The following is a 17541-nucleotide window of genomic DNA, read 5'->3' as shown; positions in this document are numbered from 1 at the left end:
ATATATCGAGATGTCTAGATCTTCTACAATATTTTACTTAAATTCTTTGCAAAAACAAATTAAGTTATTATCGTAAATGTTATGTGAGCTTCAACAACGACCTTAGAACACATTGAAAAAAATGCAATAGTAGACAACTTCTTAAAATGAAAGAATAAAAAGAAAAGAAGCGCAAAGTGATGTTATTGTTCACCGCCGCATCACTGCCGTTTTTCCAAAACTAGGTCATGTCTCTACGCGAACTTAAAGAGTAAACACACTTTTTCCAAAAGTATGCAGTGAAAATAGCTTCCAATGTACATTTAATAGTTCTGTGATGTTTTTTTGTTGTATCTTTATGCTAGAGAGTTAAAATATGACAAAAACCACGATGAAAAGTTTCGTCTGTAGATTATTGTTATTTTTACGCTGGTTGGAAGAACAAAATCTACTTCCTTCAATCCTTCCTTGATCTACCGTCAAACTTGCCGCCTCAAGACTTTAATCCATATGTGAATCTAGTAAGTTATTCTACTTATACATTGTTGCTCGGGATATCTGTTATATAATGCCGTTAAACCTTGTTCAGTGGTAGCCATTCCTAATGTAGCTTAGCTACACCTTTCATTAATGTTATTGTTAGTGAGGTAGTTTTCCTCTTTGACGCCATTTTTCATCCACAAGTTCTGTCTTCCGTCCTTCATAATTTGTTTAGATAAAAGAGTATAGCTTTCTTTTACGGCTAAGATCTATATGGATTCATTTAGATCTATTAGGTAGCCAATTTAATATAATGTCTACATTGACAACTGCCCTCGTTTAAGAGCTCATTAAATGAGAATTGATAATGTATCTCGATATTAAAAAAAAAAAAGCATCAAAGAAAGAAAAGAAGACAAGAGAGCGAGAAGGAGGGAAGGAGTGACGTAGTCATTCACTCTTCACTCTTGGGCTGGGGGAAAAAAAAAAGAGGTGCGCGCAATACGTAGACAAGATGTAAGGACTTGGCAAAGATGAATTTTGGTTTTCAAATAAAAATGCGTTAGCGTCGTCAATATATTATTTCCAACAATATTTAGGATATAGACATAGATTTGATAGATCTAGATGTAAAAGATTTATTTAAACTCAGATTCAGTTATTGAGTTGTCAGTGTATTGAATATACATTATATTTTTAAAAAAAGGTTGAAAAATTATAGATTTAGATTTCTAAATAAAGTAAATAATCAAATTTACTTTAATATATTAGGCTATATCAATAGACTTTTTTTTTCAAATATTAAAGATGACCAGGTACTTTAAAAAGCAATTGTATAAAATTGAGATATCTAGATTAGATTCTGTGTAGATCTAGCCTAAATTAAATATAAAATTTATATAAGTAATTTATGCTTTATTAAAAAAAAACTCCATGACAAGACTCGTAATTTATTTTATGAAAACAAAAATCTTTAAAGATCTAAATCTATTTTAAATATTAAACAAAATACCCCCCCCCCCAACACACACACACCCCTAAACATGCAAACACACTTAACTTACGATAGCCTATCTAAATGGTATAGTCACACTTTTTTTTTGGGGGGGGGGGGGGGAGGGGGGGGAGAGCCAAATATTTAAGGAAAAATTTTGGTGGGTCATTAAAAAAATACAGAAATTTAATATGAGGCTTAATTAAAAATTACACTAGTGCAAAGTATGAAACTCTTAGTGGTATAATATTATTATTTTTTTTACAATCTAGTTAAATTGGGTCAAAGTTATTCTAAATTGAGCTGAAATTGTTATCCATCAAACTCCTTATCTTAGTTTCATGATTGACAAAAAGGCTGCTTAGAAATATATGAAGAGCCCAACATTGTACAAAAATTCTATTTGTAAGTTTTGCTTTGACATCGAGTAGGGCCCTACTGCATGATATGGTTTTACATTGAAAGCAGATTGATCAATATTTTTTTTTTTAAATTGTGAGTGACATTGTTTTAATAATAATAATAATACGTTTTTATAATAATTACTACAAAACATGTGGTGGGCCTTCAATTTTAAAGATTAAGGATGAGTGCAGTATTTCAGGTGACCTTGCAAACCCAATAGCAACCTGCATATTTTTCCCTTTGAAGTTACAAGCATTTGTGCTGACCATAAGTGTCTCACTTTCATTTCTTCCATCAATTGCAAGAGTTTAGAAATCAGAATATTCATTAGATTTTGATATATTTTAAATATATCGTGAATATTGTATATTAATATATTGGTATTATAACTTACATTTTTTCATCTGTAAAAGTAAAAGAAAACAACAGACAAATAAAAGTGTTATTGGTTTTATAAATGTCTTTTGATGTTAATTGTAGCTTCTAAACTGGTGAATATTTTTTTTTTACCCAGCAGGATTATTTCCCTTCTTAGTCCAAAATGGACAACTTGCCCCCATCAGGGTTTCAGTTTGTGGGAGAAGACTATGGTCCAGTTGATTTTCCAGGTTCTCTTCCTGGTGAGATGCAAGCTGGGATGGCTTTTGCTGGTGGTGGTCCAGTTTTCCCACAAAACCAGAGAGGTGGCAGCTATGGTATGCCAACTTTCCATATGAACTACCCTCAGCAGGCAAGTATGCCAGCAATGTCCTCACTTCCATCAGGTACCTTCAGAACTAGATTTACAGATTATCCACCTGACCAGGGTCCTCACCTTACAATGTCATTATCAACAGCAGCACCAGGGATGCTATCTGATCGTCTGCCAAGTTTTAGCACCATAGTTTCCAGCAGTGGCACAAGTAGCACAGATATTGCAAAAAGTGCACAAGCATTATACTCAAGTATATCTGGTCAACAGCATGCATTCCAACCATCTGGCAGTCGTGGAATTCAAAACCATTTTGACTCATCTTCTTATCCAGAACAGGTCAGTGGTAAAAACTACAGCAAATCTCCATCTCATGGCTCTACCTCACCAGGAATGGGAAACACAGGCTATGCTAACAACATACCCCATTCAGCCCTAATGCAGCATGCAGCCCACAATGGCAGCAGTCAGCACATGCCATCCCATTCTCCGAGGTCATACAAAGATGATGGGCCCAGTCAGCAGCAGTACTTGGGTGGAGCCATGCACCTTGATCGACATGGAGTCTACAATCATGGCATGGTTCAGAGCTCCGGAGAGTCTATGACGATTCCTAAGTTCAAGCATAAGTATTTAGCTCATAACCAACACATGCCTAGACGGCATCATGGTCCTTGTAAGTTTTTTATCATTGGTAAAACAGAAAGACCATCAGTATTTAATAAAGGTACACAGACAAATGAAGAGCAGATGGGGGAATTAAAAATAAAAATTCCCAAGGCTGAAATTTATAGATCAGAATCGGAGGCAGACTTTTCTGATGATGATGATGCCAGGGTGCGTCGTCGTAGAGTTGCACAAAATCAAGTACCAAGAGGTTCTCCACGTATAACATTTCCATATGACCCACTGCCAGCGCAGGGTGGAGAGTATCGTGATTTTAACAAAAGTCCAAAAGTAAAAACAATAATTTCTCCCAGTTTTTTAGACGCTGCAGGTAAAGCAACTATGACTACATGTGTAGCAAATAAGGCTACTATAGTCACTGTTGGAATAGTAAGCAGGCCATCTGGACTTGGTGGGGCATTCCCCACAGACAGCTGTCAGAACAAGAGAATCATGTCCACTGGGAACGCTCACACATACAGAGCCCATCCAAACAAGCATAACTCTAGGAGGGATTTGGATATCAAAGTTGATCATCAGTTTGACGAGGAGCAGCTTCTGGAGGAAAGGAAAGCCAAAGCTAGAGAGTTGGAGCAGGACAGGATGGAGGTTAGCGTCAGGATAGATGACACTCAGTATGTCCAGGTGGGCAATGCTAAGAGGTGGCAGTGTACTGAATGTGATAAGTCATATACCACTAAACACAACCTGGTCATGCATGTTCTGGACCACAGTGGAATCAAACCCCATTTATGTCTGAAGTGTGGCAAATATTTTAAGCAGCTGAGCCACCTCAACACCCACATGCTCACACATGATCAAATTAAACCACACACCTGCAACATGTGTGGTAAAGGTTTCACACAGATAAGTCATCTCAAGCGCCACACAGCAGTTAGTGAGAAAAATGGCTACTGTGCAAACTTGCGTTCGAGACACCCATCTGGTCACTCACCATCATCCTCTCAACATTCTGGGCCAGGGGTAAGTTAAACATTAGTTTTTGTTTACACCAATTACAGTCTGAAATTAATAAGCATGCATTCCGGACTACTTTAATGTAAATGTGACTTATAGTTTTGTGTAGTTTGGATATCCCCTTCAGTTCTGCATAATGGGGTAGTAGTAGAAATTTTGTTTTTTATTCATTAGTAAACTGAGGTCTTTGGATCAACTTCATTTTTTGTTTTATAGCTGGTGAAATTTACCTGTGAATTAGAAAAAACAGTTCTATAGGTGTCTGGGTTGTCAAATTTTTATGTGTGTTAAATTTTGTAGTATTTTCTCATACATGTGACATTTTTGAATTTATTAAGTAAAAAGTATGACAGCCAAGTAACTTAGTTACACATCATCAGACTTGTAGAAAAACTTTGAAAAGGAATCCCTTTGTGGAACTAGGAAGAAGGTGTTCTCTGCTATTTTATTTAAAAGCCCTAATTAAATATGCCAGGGGTGTGTAAAGCCATAATCTTACTGATTTTTTTTTTTTGTATCTGAAATTTGTATGTATAAGAATATAGATGAATTAAACGTATCAACTTTAAAAAAAATCTCCAATAGATTCATACTTCACCTGGTGTTGTAGTAAAACGTTACTCAGATCAGAACCAAAGCTTCGACTCAGAATATGACATGGAAGACATCAAAGATGGGGACAAGAATGGCTTGGGTGGCAAACTCCTCTGCCACTACTGTGATCGTAAATTCCGATACCCCAGTCAATTGAAAGACCACATGCAGTCTCATAATGGAAACAGGCCATATATGTGTATTGAGTGTGGCATGGATTTTATGAAAGTAATACTTTTTAAAATTCTATTTATTATCTATTATAAATCTTCTATCTCATTTCTATCTCATTTTTTTAAAATCTATATATTTTCTATCTATCTCATTTTGTTTGTAATCTATTTATTATCTATCTATCTCATTTTTATTTTTAATCAGTTGATTAAATTTTAGTAGTGTAAAAAGAGTCTCCTTCAATTTGATTATGGAAGATTTACATTCATCTTGTCCACAAAGAAAATGAAACTATCAACACACTGACACAGGGCTGAGACATTGACTTTTATTGTTTTAAGATTTATTGAACTTTAAAAAAAATACAATTAATTTTTCATTTATTAATTGTTTCTTTTGTTAGAAATAATAATGTCATCAGTTGAAGGGATACAATTATAACCTTAGACGTCTAGTTGTTATAGAAGACACTGAAAAATAAAACATATATTGTTGAAGATGTATTTCTGTCTTTAAAAACTTTTTTTATTGACTTTGTTCAGGAGCACCATCTAAAAGCTCATCAGTTCACTCACACTGGCCTGAAACCCTACTCCTGTGACATTTGCGGCAGGTCATTCAATCAGAGGGCCAACCTGCAGCGTCACAAGCTGATTCATGAGACCACTCGCACATTCAAGTGTAACATTTGCTCCAAGTCATTTACTCAGCCACAGACACTGAAAGCCCACCAAGTTGTGCATGCAGATAGAAAACCTTTTGAATGTACCATCTGTGGTGAGTAGGAGAATTGCTCTTAGATTCTTTTATTGAAAATGTCTACATTTCGACTGCTTAATGCAGTCATTTAGTGTGTAACAATTTATATGAAACATATACTTAAAAACAGAAATAGTCTTAAATGCCTTAATTTCATTCTTTTTCTGTTAGCATTCATGACATTTTGAAAATTAAATAAAAAACTTTCTTGGGATATTAATATCTTGCTTCTAAATTTTTGTTGATATAGTTTCACTTTCCTATACAAAAATTCATTTTAAGTTAATAATGTATAATATTTGTAAAGAGCATTAATTAAATTAGTTGTTTTTTTTAAGTAATTAAATATATTTTAAAATATATATTTTGAAGGTAAAGAATTTGGACGCTACCATAATTTGCAAGGACACATGCATATGCATACTAACACTAAACCATATGTTTGCTTCTGTGGTAGTACATTCACATTAAAAGGTAATTGGATAATTATTTATATAAGTATATGATATTACTATTACTGTTATATATAAACATTTATTTATTTATTACTAGATAGATAATCAGATATAGATTTATTATTTATAATACTGATAAAGCAAAACAAAAAATTAAAATTCAAAAGAAAATTTTTGTGGGACATATTAATTTTTTTTTATTAAATTGTCTTTTGGAATTTAAACAAATTTCACCTGGGAGCACTCATTCAATTATTTTTAAAAAATAAATATTGAATTTGGTAAAAGAAAACATTTAATTGAAAACATTGGTTAAGAAAATGAATGTGATATAAAAATAATTTGACATTTTCATTTCTAGGAAATCTCAACAGACATAAAAAGGTGAAACATGGTTTAAATGAGACAACAGATGTCATGGAGGAAGATGCTGTCAACTTTTTAAGTTCACTTTCGGAAAGAGCAAGAGATGACCACAATATGGATGGCGAGAATGGAAGTTTAAGTCCTGGATCTGAAGGGGAAGATGGAAAAAGTAATAGAAAGGGGAGGAAATCCATTCCTAGAAAAATATCTCAAGGAGATGTGGATGGAGAGGAGTCTGCTGTGGTTCCTTCCACAGATCTCTCTGCTCCTGTAGCCCCACAGATGGCATTGTCTCAGCAGGCTGCTGTAGGGACTGAAATTCCTGGGAACTCATCCCAGGTTGGTGCATCCAAGCCTTTTGTCATACAGAACCCAGATACTGATGATGAAGTTGATGAGGATGAAGATGAGGAAGAATCTGGCAAGGCACCCAGTGCCTCCACAGAGAAGTTGGCAGCACCAGCTCCATCTGTGATGAACTTTCAACCCCTGAATGTCAACACTGGCAAGGAAAATGAGGCCATTGCTAAACCCTCCAGCAAACGCCGGGATGAAGTCTCTCAGGCTGAAAAAAGACCACGAAGGCAGTCTCAGAGGCGCTCACTTAAAGTTAATGCCATTGGTATTGAAGCTCATGACAGTGGAGGTGAGAATGAGCTATCAACAGACGTCAATGACAACACAGATACTGATTGGGTTCCAGGCTCTAGACGAAGACTTAGAGGGAAACCGGATGTTTTGGAAAGAGGAAAAATGTAAGATGAACATTAATGCTAGAAATTTTTAATTAAAATTGATATTTTTGAGAGGATTAAATTAATTGCAAAGAACTTCAGTTTTTCATTTACATTTGATCAAATTATCATGTAACACAATGGACAATATTTTGTAACATCAAGGAAAAGATAATGACATTGTCTATCAACTCTTTCCATGCAAATTATTTTGATTGAAACAATTGAGTTTTCCTAAACAAACAAAAATCTGAAGAGTGGTTCGAGTTAATACAACTTTTATTTTATTATATAATTTAACATAATTAATTTTATTTTAAAAGAAAATAGATCTCCATCAGCAGCGCTAGTGAAGTTACTCCCTGAAAGTAACCCTGCAATGAAAGAGTTAATACAAAAGACAGATAAAGGCAATATCTTGTAATTTTAATGACAATTTAATTTTGATGACATTATCTAGTAATACAAAGTGCTAATTGGCTCATTATGTTCTATAAGAAACACAAAGATTATGACATTATCTTATTATTTTTGTAACATTTATGAAAACAGTGTGTTTAATTTTCTTAATAGAGAATACATAGATAATACTTGCCAGTCTGTTGATATTTTTATTTATATGAAAGTATTTTCATTTCTTGCAATGTAAAAATGTGTTATTTTGTCTATTTGTTTCATTGTCAGAATTTGCGCCATAAGATTTGTGTGATGCAAATAATTCTACTTTTTAAATAATGTTTCAGATTTAGTACATTTTGTAATATATGTAATTATATGTATGTCTGGAAATCAGCATTCATAAAGAAAAGTTTTTGATTTAATTTTAATAAAAATGTAAAATCTAATCAATTAGCCGGCATTTCTAATGCCAAGATGATATTCAAATGTGATTGTTTTTATAACATTAGTTTCAATCCAGGAGGATGAGGATTGAATTACGTAAGGGGGAGCAACTGACTTTTAATTACAGCAATGCACTACCATGAGTTTCATGTAACATTGCCTCAGAGGCTGCTCATCATTGCATAATATGTTAAAAGGTTTCTTTCAAAGATGTGAGAGTTGATATACACATGGCTGTTTGAATTATTGGACCAGTAAACAGCTGATACTATTTTGTAATGTTGACTAATGGATTGTAATAATGTCCTGACCATTCCAGTCCAGTCACCATCGTCAACTGTTACAACTAACAGACTCATGGTTATATATATATATATATTTATAGTGTACATACTATGGGACTGACTATGAGTGGTTGTTGTTAACAATTATATATATATATATATATATAAATAATTTGATAGACCAAGTGTTAAGTTATATCTATTTTTTGTTTTTAAACAATGTTTTCAGTGGCTGCATTTATATATCCATGTTACACAATTGTCTACTATTTTTATACATGTGTGTGTATGAGATTCTTTGATAGATTTTTTTGGTTGTCAGTAGGATTCATCTCCTTTTGAGGAATTTGATCATGTGTTGGCCATTTTAAATAAACCACAGTCCTAGGTTTTGTCCATGCTTTGATATCTCCTCAAACTTCATATTGAACCTGTATGAATAGGTGACATGAATCTCAATGCAGAATCTATATTTTGTTTTCTACTTTACTTACAACTTCATTTAACCAAGCCACATTGGTCTTCATGAACACATTAGAAGTGGACTGTCAGCAAGTTTGTCTCTGCCAGTCTAGGAATATGATTGTAAACTTAGAATCACTTTTCTGTCTACATTCACCATCCTGCATATACTGACTTTATTCCATGGTCTCCTATCAATAAAAATAAATTCTCAGTGAGGGCTTCATATGCCTATCAGAGAAGATCTCTACCAATTGGACTAAGTTTTGTTGACTTGGAAGATAGTGCTGGCTTGTATTAACATTAAGTGTTGTGTTGGCTTGGAGTCCATACAAGAAGAAATAATAAAATATATTGTTTTATTGATTATAGTGTTATCAATGTTACCATGATGAGTTTTTTTTTTTAATCCTCATTGAAAACTATGTCATGTTGGTAACATCACTTTAATGCCAAATGACCATGACCTTTGTATTAGATTGCAGAAGGCAGCTGATTGGGAAGAGGGGCAATGCTTTATATTCATTCTGTACTATTGAAATAGTACAAGCCGTAATCAATTCTTAGGTGAATGCATTTTTTAAATCAGAACAACAGTGTAAATTTACAAACAAAGGTTATCAAAACTTGAATGCATACAATCTACACCCTCTCCCTTTTGTGACTCAAAACTGTTTTGTGATTAAAGAGTATTTAAATTACTTAGTTTTGTACATTTAAAATCTGATGCTATCAATAGTTTTTTTTTTAGTCTGTATGAGAGAAGCATGCATAAAGTTAACTTGCTACTGCCTGCACTCAAGGTTGATGTTTTTTTATTGGACTAGTCATTATATAATATGCACCATAGTTTTGTGGGAAGTGGGACTATTTGAATAACTATTGTGTGAAGATCTAAGTGAAACACTAGGTCAATTTCTTTACTTAACAAAGTTTTGGTTGTGAATGTGGAATTATTGGTGCTGAGTATGAAGTCCTTGAGTGAAAGAGCTGGACATTCAACATTGTAAGGGCTGCACAGCCCAATTAGATTGTACTGGGTCTGTGTGCTTGTTTAGAAGATTGTATACGTGGTTGTAATAATTCTATCTCAAAACATTCTGTGATTTCTGTATATGAGCAAACCTAACACAGATTCATTTATGTGTCATTCTTGATCTCTGGTGTATTTTAGACATTTTATTCTATGTTTGAGTGTTATTATGAAGAGTTTTGCCAAATAGACACTTGTCTACTGGACTTTGTGATCTTGTGAAGATTATAGAACCACAGTTTTCTTTGTTGTAATTAGAAACAAAATGGCACAAGAAGTTGAAAAATATATTGTCAAATCTGGAACATCTTGGTTGTTTTTGTTTTTTATTAGGCATGGTTATGTGTCTTAATAGTTTTTTTTACCATCTTCCAGTATTATGTGTTTCAATTTGGTGATTAAGTCTACAAAGTCACTCATTTCAAATCTTTTGTTGTTTAGTACATACAAAACTAGAACTAAATAAAAGTTTACTTGCAGGACTGAGTACAAGCTTGATCATCAGATTTGTCACTTCCAATGAACTGAGCTCATGAACACACAACAAGAAGAAGATATTGAAATATTTTAGTTGTAGACTTTATTTGTGATACTTTATATTAATATGAATAGCATTTGAACATACAGTACAATAAATATATGTATTGATATGAACAGTTCACTCTCTAACCCAATACTGGCACTTAGAGTACATAAAAACACTGGCAGAATCAGTCACCATAATGATCTTCACAATAAACAACCAGCACTGTTATAAAGTTTACCAAGGTAAAAAAGAATTCTCAAAAGTTCATCTTAACAGTGGAAGAAAAAAAAAGTCTAAACAGAGAAACAAAGAATTGGCTATAACAAAAAGAATAATCTGGGCAGCAATGTCTTTTTAGCCTAAGAGAATATCATTCATAACTTAATTCATAAGTTGTACAAACAACCTTCAGTACACTGACCTTGATATATAGCTGCAAGTTCACAAATATGCCTAACAAAATTTGATATGTCAGAAATAGTCATTGTTTAGGTCAATAATGTTGAAGATAAAAAAGCTGTTTTTTTGTTTTTTTTAAAATCAATCTTAATTATACACAAGAAAAATCATTATACTAAATTAGTTCAAGAAGTTAACTTTGATATGTAACAGTCTACTTTCACGAGCATTGGCATGTTATGACAGTGCCAATAACCAAGTTTCTTAATGGTTCTCAACTTTCCAAGCTTTCGTGGCTTGACAGTTTCAAGAAATTAAAAACCACATTCTAATTAGGACAGCAACATCAAGTGTACTTGGAAAATGGCAAAACTTATTTTGTTTCTTTATGCAGCAGATGAAGAACAGGAAGGTGAACAGAATATAGCTGCATTTGAAAAGAAGGTTCCTTCATTCTTCAAGTTGGTCATCAGGTTCAAGTACTAACAAAAAGTGTGTGCTGGCAATACAGATAGATATTTTTTGTAATTACTGGGATTTTTAAAGTTTCATTTATTAATTGTCTTACATAGAATGAAAACACTGTGCAACTAAAGTGAGTATAGTGATGCAGCTCAGGAAATTCATGTTTTTCTAGGGCAGCCAGAGCCTATAAGAAATAATGTTTGTAAATAAGAACAATCTTGCATCCTTACAAAGTATTTCAATTATTTTATGACTCAAATAGAGGAGTAAGAGAATAAGGCACTGGTAGATGTTGGGATTCAATACTGACACAGTCGAAATCTGTATGAAAGTTACACAATAAAATACAGAAAAATATTCTCAAAACTGATGAAATGTCACTATATATACACAAACAGTTTGTACATTGTTATCAAGATAGTTGTAGTTATTAGGTGGTTTTACAAAATATACATTTTAAATTTCACATTCTGAACTGTACAAAAACATCAGTACACAAATCATTAACATTTTCCATTGCAACATCATACTTTACTTTATAATACTGTCTCCAAGAAGAAATTATGTTCTTTAGCTATTTCCTGCTGATCAAACACATGAACACAAACTATACACATGATTACATTGATACCAGTAAAAATAAACAGATACATATCCTGTAGCAATAGTGACATAAATGAAATTCTACATTTAAGCCAAAAGAAATAAATACTTAGAAGGAAACCTCTATAGAGTTCAACATTATGCTCTTGGACTTGACAGAAAACTAAGAAACACATTTGTGCTCATTAAAATATACATTTTTAGGTCAGTGATCAAAGTACTCAGTATATTATGTCAAACCAAAACACAAAAAACTATTACAACTAGATACATAGAGATTCTCCACAGTTTCCAGGACGGCATTAAAATATTTGTTTCTACTATCACTATGATAGGATATAAATGAGTTCAAAAACTAAACAGAACTTCTATCCAGTGTTGTTGCATCCATGTACAAGTTACATTTGATCAGAGAATGACACAGCTACCTCCCCTTGTCATCCTAGGGAACAACAGAGACAAAGATTCATAGACTGCAGTTGACAATGAAATAGTATTGTTCTCTGATTTCAAGATCACTACTGTCTCCCATGTACACACTGAAATGAAGTTATCCCATCCTATCAGGCCTTGAGAGATGGTTGCATTGAAAGTTAAGGTAGTTTCTGGATATAACTGTCCATACAGAGGACATCAATTGGCTGATAAGGAAACATGGGATGAAAGAAAGGCTCATGAGTGACATTATCAAACACACTGTTTCTCAAAGATGCCATTGTCCCTAAGGCTGACCTTGAAGATATGAAATGGTCTCCCTGCCTGCCTTCATAATCCTGAATACCCAACTGTAAGGAAGCCTTATCATTTGTTCCAATAGACCAAGTCTCCATTGTCATTACAATCACAAATTTGTTATAACAAGATTCAAGCTATTAAGTAAGATCTATAAATGTATACATTGCACTAATATTCTCAATAAAATTAACTTGATTGTCAAATGATATAAATCATTCTAGTAACTACAGTCTGGTAAAGGCTGTCAGTATCTAGTTTAGATCACAACATTAAAGGCAACTATTTCACTTGGAGTTAACTCATAGAATGCCCTCATGCACAGTAGCAGCAAACTAAACACAAAGAGTTCTACACAGGAAAGCAGCAAACTAGCTGTTGGATTCTCTTCTGATGGTTGCAATAATAGTTTCATGTGTCTCATAAAGTTCTGAGATTTTTGAGCCCAAAATCTCTTGCAGACGCAGGAGTTCTCTGGATTCCTGATCTTTAGATGACCTTGACTCTTGCAGCTGCCGATGAGCATCTTGAAGGCGGAGGCTCAATGAGTGGTTCTCCTCTTCCAGTGACTAAAAAACAATCAGAAATAAAAAGCAGTTCAATGGTAAAGAGATAATCCAATCTCATCATATGAAAGGTTATAAATTATATTATTTCAGGGGGAATCTTTATTTTTATCTATCTTCTAAATTATATATATTCCTTCAAAGAAGACAATAATTTTATTCTGCTCCTATTTATACAGCACAGGCAATGTAACTTGGGTCTAGATTTTTTCAACTTCCTGTTATGTAAAACATAGATGTGGTTGACATGAAATTCTAAAAACAAACAGTTATTTATTCTTTTGAAACAATTGTTTTGAAATGTGGCACATTTCAAGATAACCTTCTTGCAATTACCTGAATTCTAACTTGTAAACCTGACGTCTGCCCATCTTTAATAGTCAGATCTTGGAGTTGTGCATTCAGCCGTTTTATTTCCTATATCAAAGTTAAAGATATATTAATTAAAATTGCGGCCAATTAGAGTAACAACAATAAAATATTTGCTTTAGATTCCGTATTAAAGTAAATAAAAAATTAATCAAACCTCCTGCTTATTATGATTGTCTAATCGAATTCTTTCCAGCTGGTCAGTTAGTTGTCCAACCATCAATGGGTCACCACCTCCACCTTTGTCTTGATCAAGTATCTAGAAAACACAGTTGGTCAAACTATTAATAAGCAAGGCCATGCCAAACTAAAATGATCTAGCACAATCTTGCATATCAAGTAATTATTTCATCTTGCTGAAAAGCTTAGCTAAAGAAGATGCTAATATTTTGTTCATTTCTAATAGAAAAACATCTCTCCCGCCCCCCAAGTGATTTTTATCCCTATTACTTTTAGACTTATTCCTATATTTGCTGTCTTACAGAAGTATTAATGAATGTTCATTCTACTGAAGAAATCTTGGTATAATGTTTTAGAAATGTCACTGTTAAAAAAAAAAATCAAACTAACTCTTTTCTTTAATCGGACACTTTCTTCCTTGTAGGCTGCTAATTGCTTCTTCCATTCCTCGACATTAGCTGTACTTTCTTGTAAAGCTGCCGTGAGTCGAGCATTGTTATTTTTTAATGTTTGCAGCTCCACCTCCCATTTCTTAGCATTGGCTGAGCTAATGAGTGCAAAGGAAAAAAAAAACAGATTGAAATTAATGAGTCCATTTTAATTTATTTTTTTATATTCTAATGGACTTTCTAAAAGGGATTACATTTTGTTTCATTCTCTGTATTTTTTAATTTATTTTAGTTGATGTCAAAATTTATCCTTTTGCTGATAGTCTGGTGACATGAATACATTAAATTAAATGAAGTAAAGGCTGGTAAAAAAAATAAAAATCAACTGTCTTTAAATGCATCTTGTAAAAATAATGAACAATATACAAAGAAACAAATCAATGTGATTATTAGTGACCAGATGTAAGGAAGCATACACTACCTCTGAGCCAACGCCAGCTTAAGTCTGTCATTTTCATATTTTAACTGAGCTTCTGTGGAAGTATTGGCAGGGAGACCATTAGAGCCACCCTGAGTAAATGAATTTCTACGCTCACGTAGACCACCTGAATCATTCTGGAGAGAAAATCCAAAGTAATTATACCTTTTGTTTTGTCTTAAGACTTTAATAGTTGTTATTAGCTACAAAATACAAAAGTTATGGTTCTGATGCTGAGAAAAATGAACACAATTTGTAGCATATGAGTTCAAGTGTTATTGAAAGAAAACATAGGGCGGAGAAACAGGAAAACCCTGACAAGATCTCAAACTATGATTTCTGATTTTAGAACAATGCCTGGCAGTGACATATGTACTAAGCTAATATGTGGCATGACCATCCAGAATCTCAAAACAAATTGTTCTAATTACTTGAGTTAGCTGGACCTGTATTCATCGGGCATTGGTCATTTGACCCTCCTCAGTTACATCAGTGCTGATATAAAATTAAAGCTTCACATTTTTCTGTCTTGTCTTATCTTTTAAATTGCAGACTCTACTTCAAAAAAGAAGATAATTACATCCTACGCATTTCATGTGTCAATCTAGTCATGCATGTTAATCAATGATTTACACTCTGCTAAGTCGTTGGTTTTCCTCACTGATTCAGGTAACCCATTCCATTCTCTAATGGCATTAGGGAAGAAGGAGCACTTGTACAAATTTGTTCCAGCATATGGAATAAAAAAGGTGTCTCTGTCTTTGTGTCTTTCTAAGTATTTCATTAGGTTTTGTTTTTCTATCAGTAAATTATGGTTTAGTGTTTTATGTATTTTAGTTACTTAACTTTTTATTCTTCTGTGCTAAGTTTAGTGATTTTACTAATGGTGTTACTCTATTCAAATGTGAATATTCGTTTGTTATAAATCCCACTGCTCTATTTTGTATTTGTTCTAGTTTCTTAATGTTTTCTTGAATTGAGGGATCCCAAACTGAGGATGCATATTCTAATATAGGCCTAAGTAAAGTTAAATAGCATTTTAGTTGTATGTTCTTGTTTGCTGTGTAGAAATGTCTGTCTGCCTATCTGTCTTAGAGTACAAGAGAACTAAATAAAATCTGTTTGCACATAGGCAGTTTCCATAATGATTGTAATTAAGCTAATTAATCTTAAATGTATTGCATTTACACGACTGAAGGAGGCCAATATAATCTTAAATGATATGATTTGAAGATTAATCCATCTTTTTAATAACAACACAGGTGATGATTAAATTGGATTTTCAATAAGGCTTTTAGGTTTTAGGATCTAAGTCTGACAGATGGACAGCAACTAACCAATAGCAGCTTATTTTCCAGAAGCTAAAAACATTATTTTGTTTTAACTATGGAAAAAAACAACAAAAAAACAGCAACTTCAACAAAAAAAAAAAAAAGATTCACACATTTTTTTTCATTCACAAGTTTTTTTTCATTCTAAGATTTTTTATTTTTTTTTGTACAAACTCATTTATTATGCAAGATAAAGTTACATCTCCAGCATGAAAGATTCTTTATAAAAAAAAAATAGCAGATCAGGGTGATTAAACTCAAAAACAAGTTTATTAACAAAATAGTATGACTAGACTGCCATCATAAACACACAAGCACAAGAACACTGTCTATATAACTGCATTTCCAGCACGAACCAGCAAAATATCAACTACATTTAGGATGCACTGACTATCTCATCCATTATTTCATACTCTCAAGATCAAGACACAGACATTGATTTAACATTTGCCATCTCAAGTTACAGGTTTGGAGGGGGGGGGGGGACTGCTTTATAGATCTATTATTTATTATTTATAAGAAAGTCAAAAACTGAAGTTACACGGGGGGGGGGGGGGGGGGATTGCTTTATGGATCTATTTATTATTTATAAGAAAGTCAAAAACTGAGCTCAAGTAGATGTGTTGACCTACATGTTCATGTTGTTGCTAATAATTAAAAAGATTTGTTTGAATGAAGGTGTGTGTGTGTGTGTGAAACTGATATTCATTTGGTATCCAATGAATAATATCAAGAGAGTCAAAATATTTGTAGAATTAGATTATCAATATCTGTAACATTTAGGTCACTAGAGATCTATCTTTACTTTAGCAAGACTACATGTGGCTGATGAAGTCAAGGTCACGTTGTGTAGTCACTACTGTAATATGCCAACAGAATATAAAGTGATCAACTATTTCAATTTTATTTCATTGAGTACAACTTTAATAAGAACCAAAACTGTGCTGACATTTTAAAGCATTACTACACTGAAGGACAATAACTACATATTTACTAGAGGTCAAGACACAGATGACTGACAATACAGTCTCATGTTAGTTTACAAGCATAAACAAACACTAGGGACAACAATCAATATAAGCAAACATAATCACAACACATATCTCCAAACACGTTGAACTCAATTCAATCAATTCTTCATAGGTCAGTGTATGTTTCTATACACTGCACCACTGTTACAGTTCATAAAAATATCCTTTTTTGTTTTCACTTCCTGACCTACATCTATAAAACAATGGAGATGAAAGGTTAACCCATTAATATGTAGATGATTTTAATATAAAGTCTGCACTGACCTGTATAGATGAAAGACTATTAGTTCTCTGATGTAAATTCTGTCTGCTGACCTGTGGAGAAGGGTGGGAGTGATTCTCCCCTGTACCATTCACCTCTCCTGACTTAACACCAGAAGCTTGTCTGGTCAGTTCTTTCACCTCCTTGAACTTTTCTATAAACTGTACAAATAAATAATCATTAGCAGGCTATGATGCCATTTCTGTAAAGGCCAAAGTAAATATGCTATTACTATGTATTGACAGAATATGTTTCACTTCTTATTTAACTTGATTACTTCTAGTTGGTGAGACTAGGAGATTTAAGTTGGACT

At 33.2% G+C, this 17541-nt stretch overlaps 2 protein-coding genes across 8 annotated transcripts in view; one reads left to right on the top strand and one right to left on the bottom strand.

Annotated features, from left to right (window-relative positions):
• The first annotated feature begins 377 nt into the window (after nucleotides 1–377).
• On the top strand, nucleotides 378–10202 carry LOC106051478 (Krueppel homolog 1-like). 2 transcript variants are annotated; one of them, XM_013206659.2, is made up of 6 exons: nucleotides 378–500; nucleotides 2373–4199; nucleotides 4779–5015; nucleotides 5504–5738; nucleotides 6093–6194; nucleotides 6537–10202. In XM_013206659.2, exons 2-6 carry the CDS (start codon nucleotides 2400–2402, stop codon nucleotides 7298–7300), a joined length of 3138 nt encoding a protein of 1045 aa, XP_013062113.1. In that variant the 5' UTR covers nucleotides 378–500; nucleotides 2373–2399; the 3' UTR covers nucleotides 7301–10202. The 2 variants fall into 2 exon arrangements, with proteins under 2 accessions (XP_013062113.1, XP_013062114.1); XM_013206660.2 differs by having other exon boundaries at nucleotides 402–500; nucleotides 2376–4199.
• Nucleotides 10203–10454: 252 nt separating this feature from the next.
• The window catches only part of LOC106051477 (homer protein homolog 2-like), a 68073-nt gene continuing 60986 nt past the window's right edge, over nucleotides 10455–17541 (bottom strand). For all 6 annotated transcript variants that reach the window (XM_056011688.1, XM_056011681.1, XM_056011694.1 and 3 more), the window contains 6 exons: nucleotides 17231–17389; nucleotides 14608–14741; nucleotides 14128–14284; nucleotides 13715–13816; nucleotides 13525–13605; nucleotides 10455–13191 (listed from right to left, as the gene is read on the bottom strand). In XM_056011688.1, the coding sequence (XP_055867663.1) occupies nucleotides 12994–13191; nucleotides 13525–13605; nucleotides 13715–13816; nucleotides 14128–14284; nucleotides 14608–14741; nucleotides 17231–17389 (831 nt within the window). In that variant the 3' untranslated portion in view covers nucleotides 10455–12993. The remainder of the gene's footprint in view (nucleotides 13192–13524; nucleotides 13606–13714; nucleotides 13817–14127; nucleotides 14285–14607; nucleotides 14742–17230; nucleotides 17390–17541) is intronic.

Source organism: Biomphalaria glabrata, chromosome 1, assembly GCF_947242115.1.
Source record: "Biomphalaria glabrata chromosome 1, xgBioGlab47.1, whole genome shotgun sequence".
NCBI classification, from domain to species: domain Eukaryota; kingdom Metazoa; phylum Mollusca; class Gastropoda; family Planorbidae; genus Biomphalaria; species Biomphalaria glabrata.
Note: the sequence above shows the minus strand (reverse complement) of the source record. Positions and strands in the feature narration are given on the sequence as shown.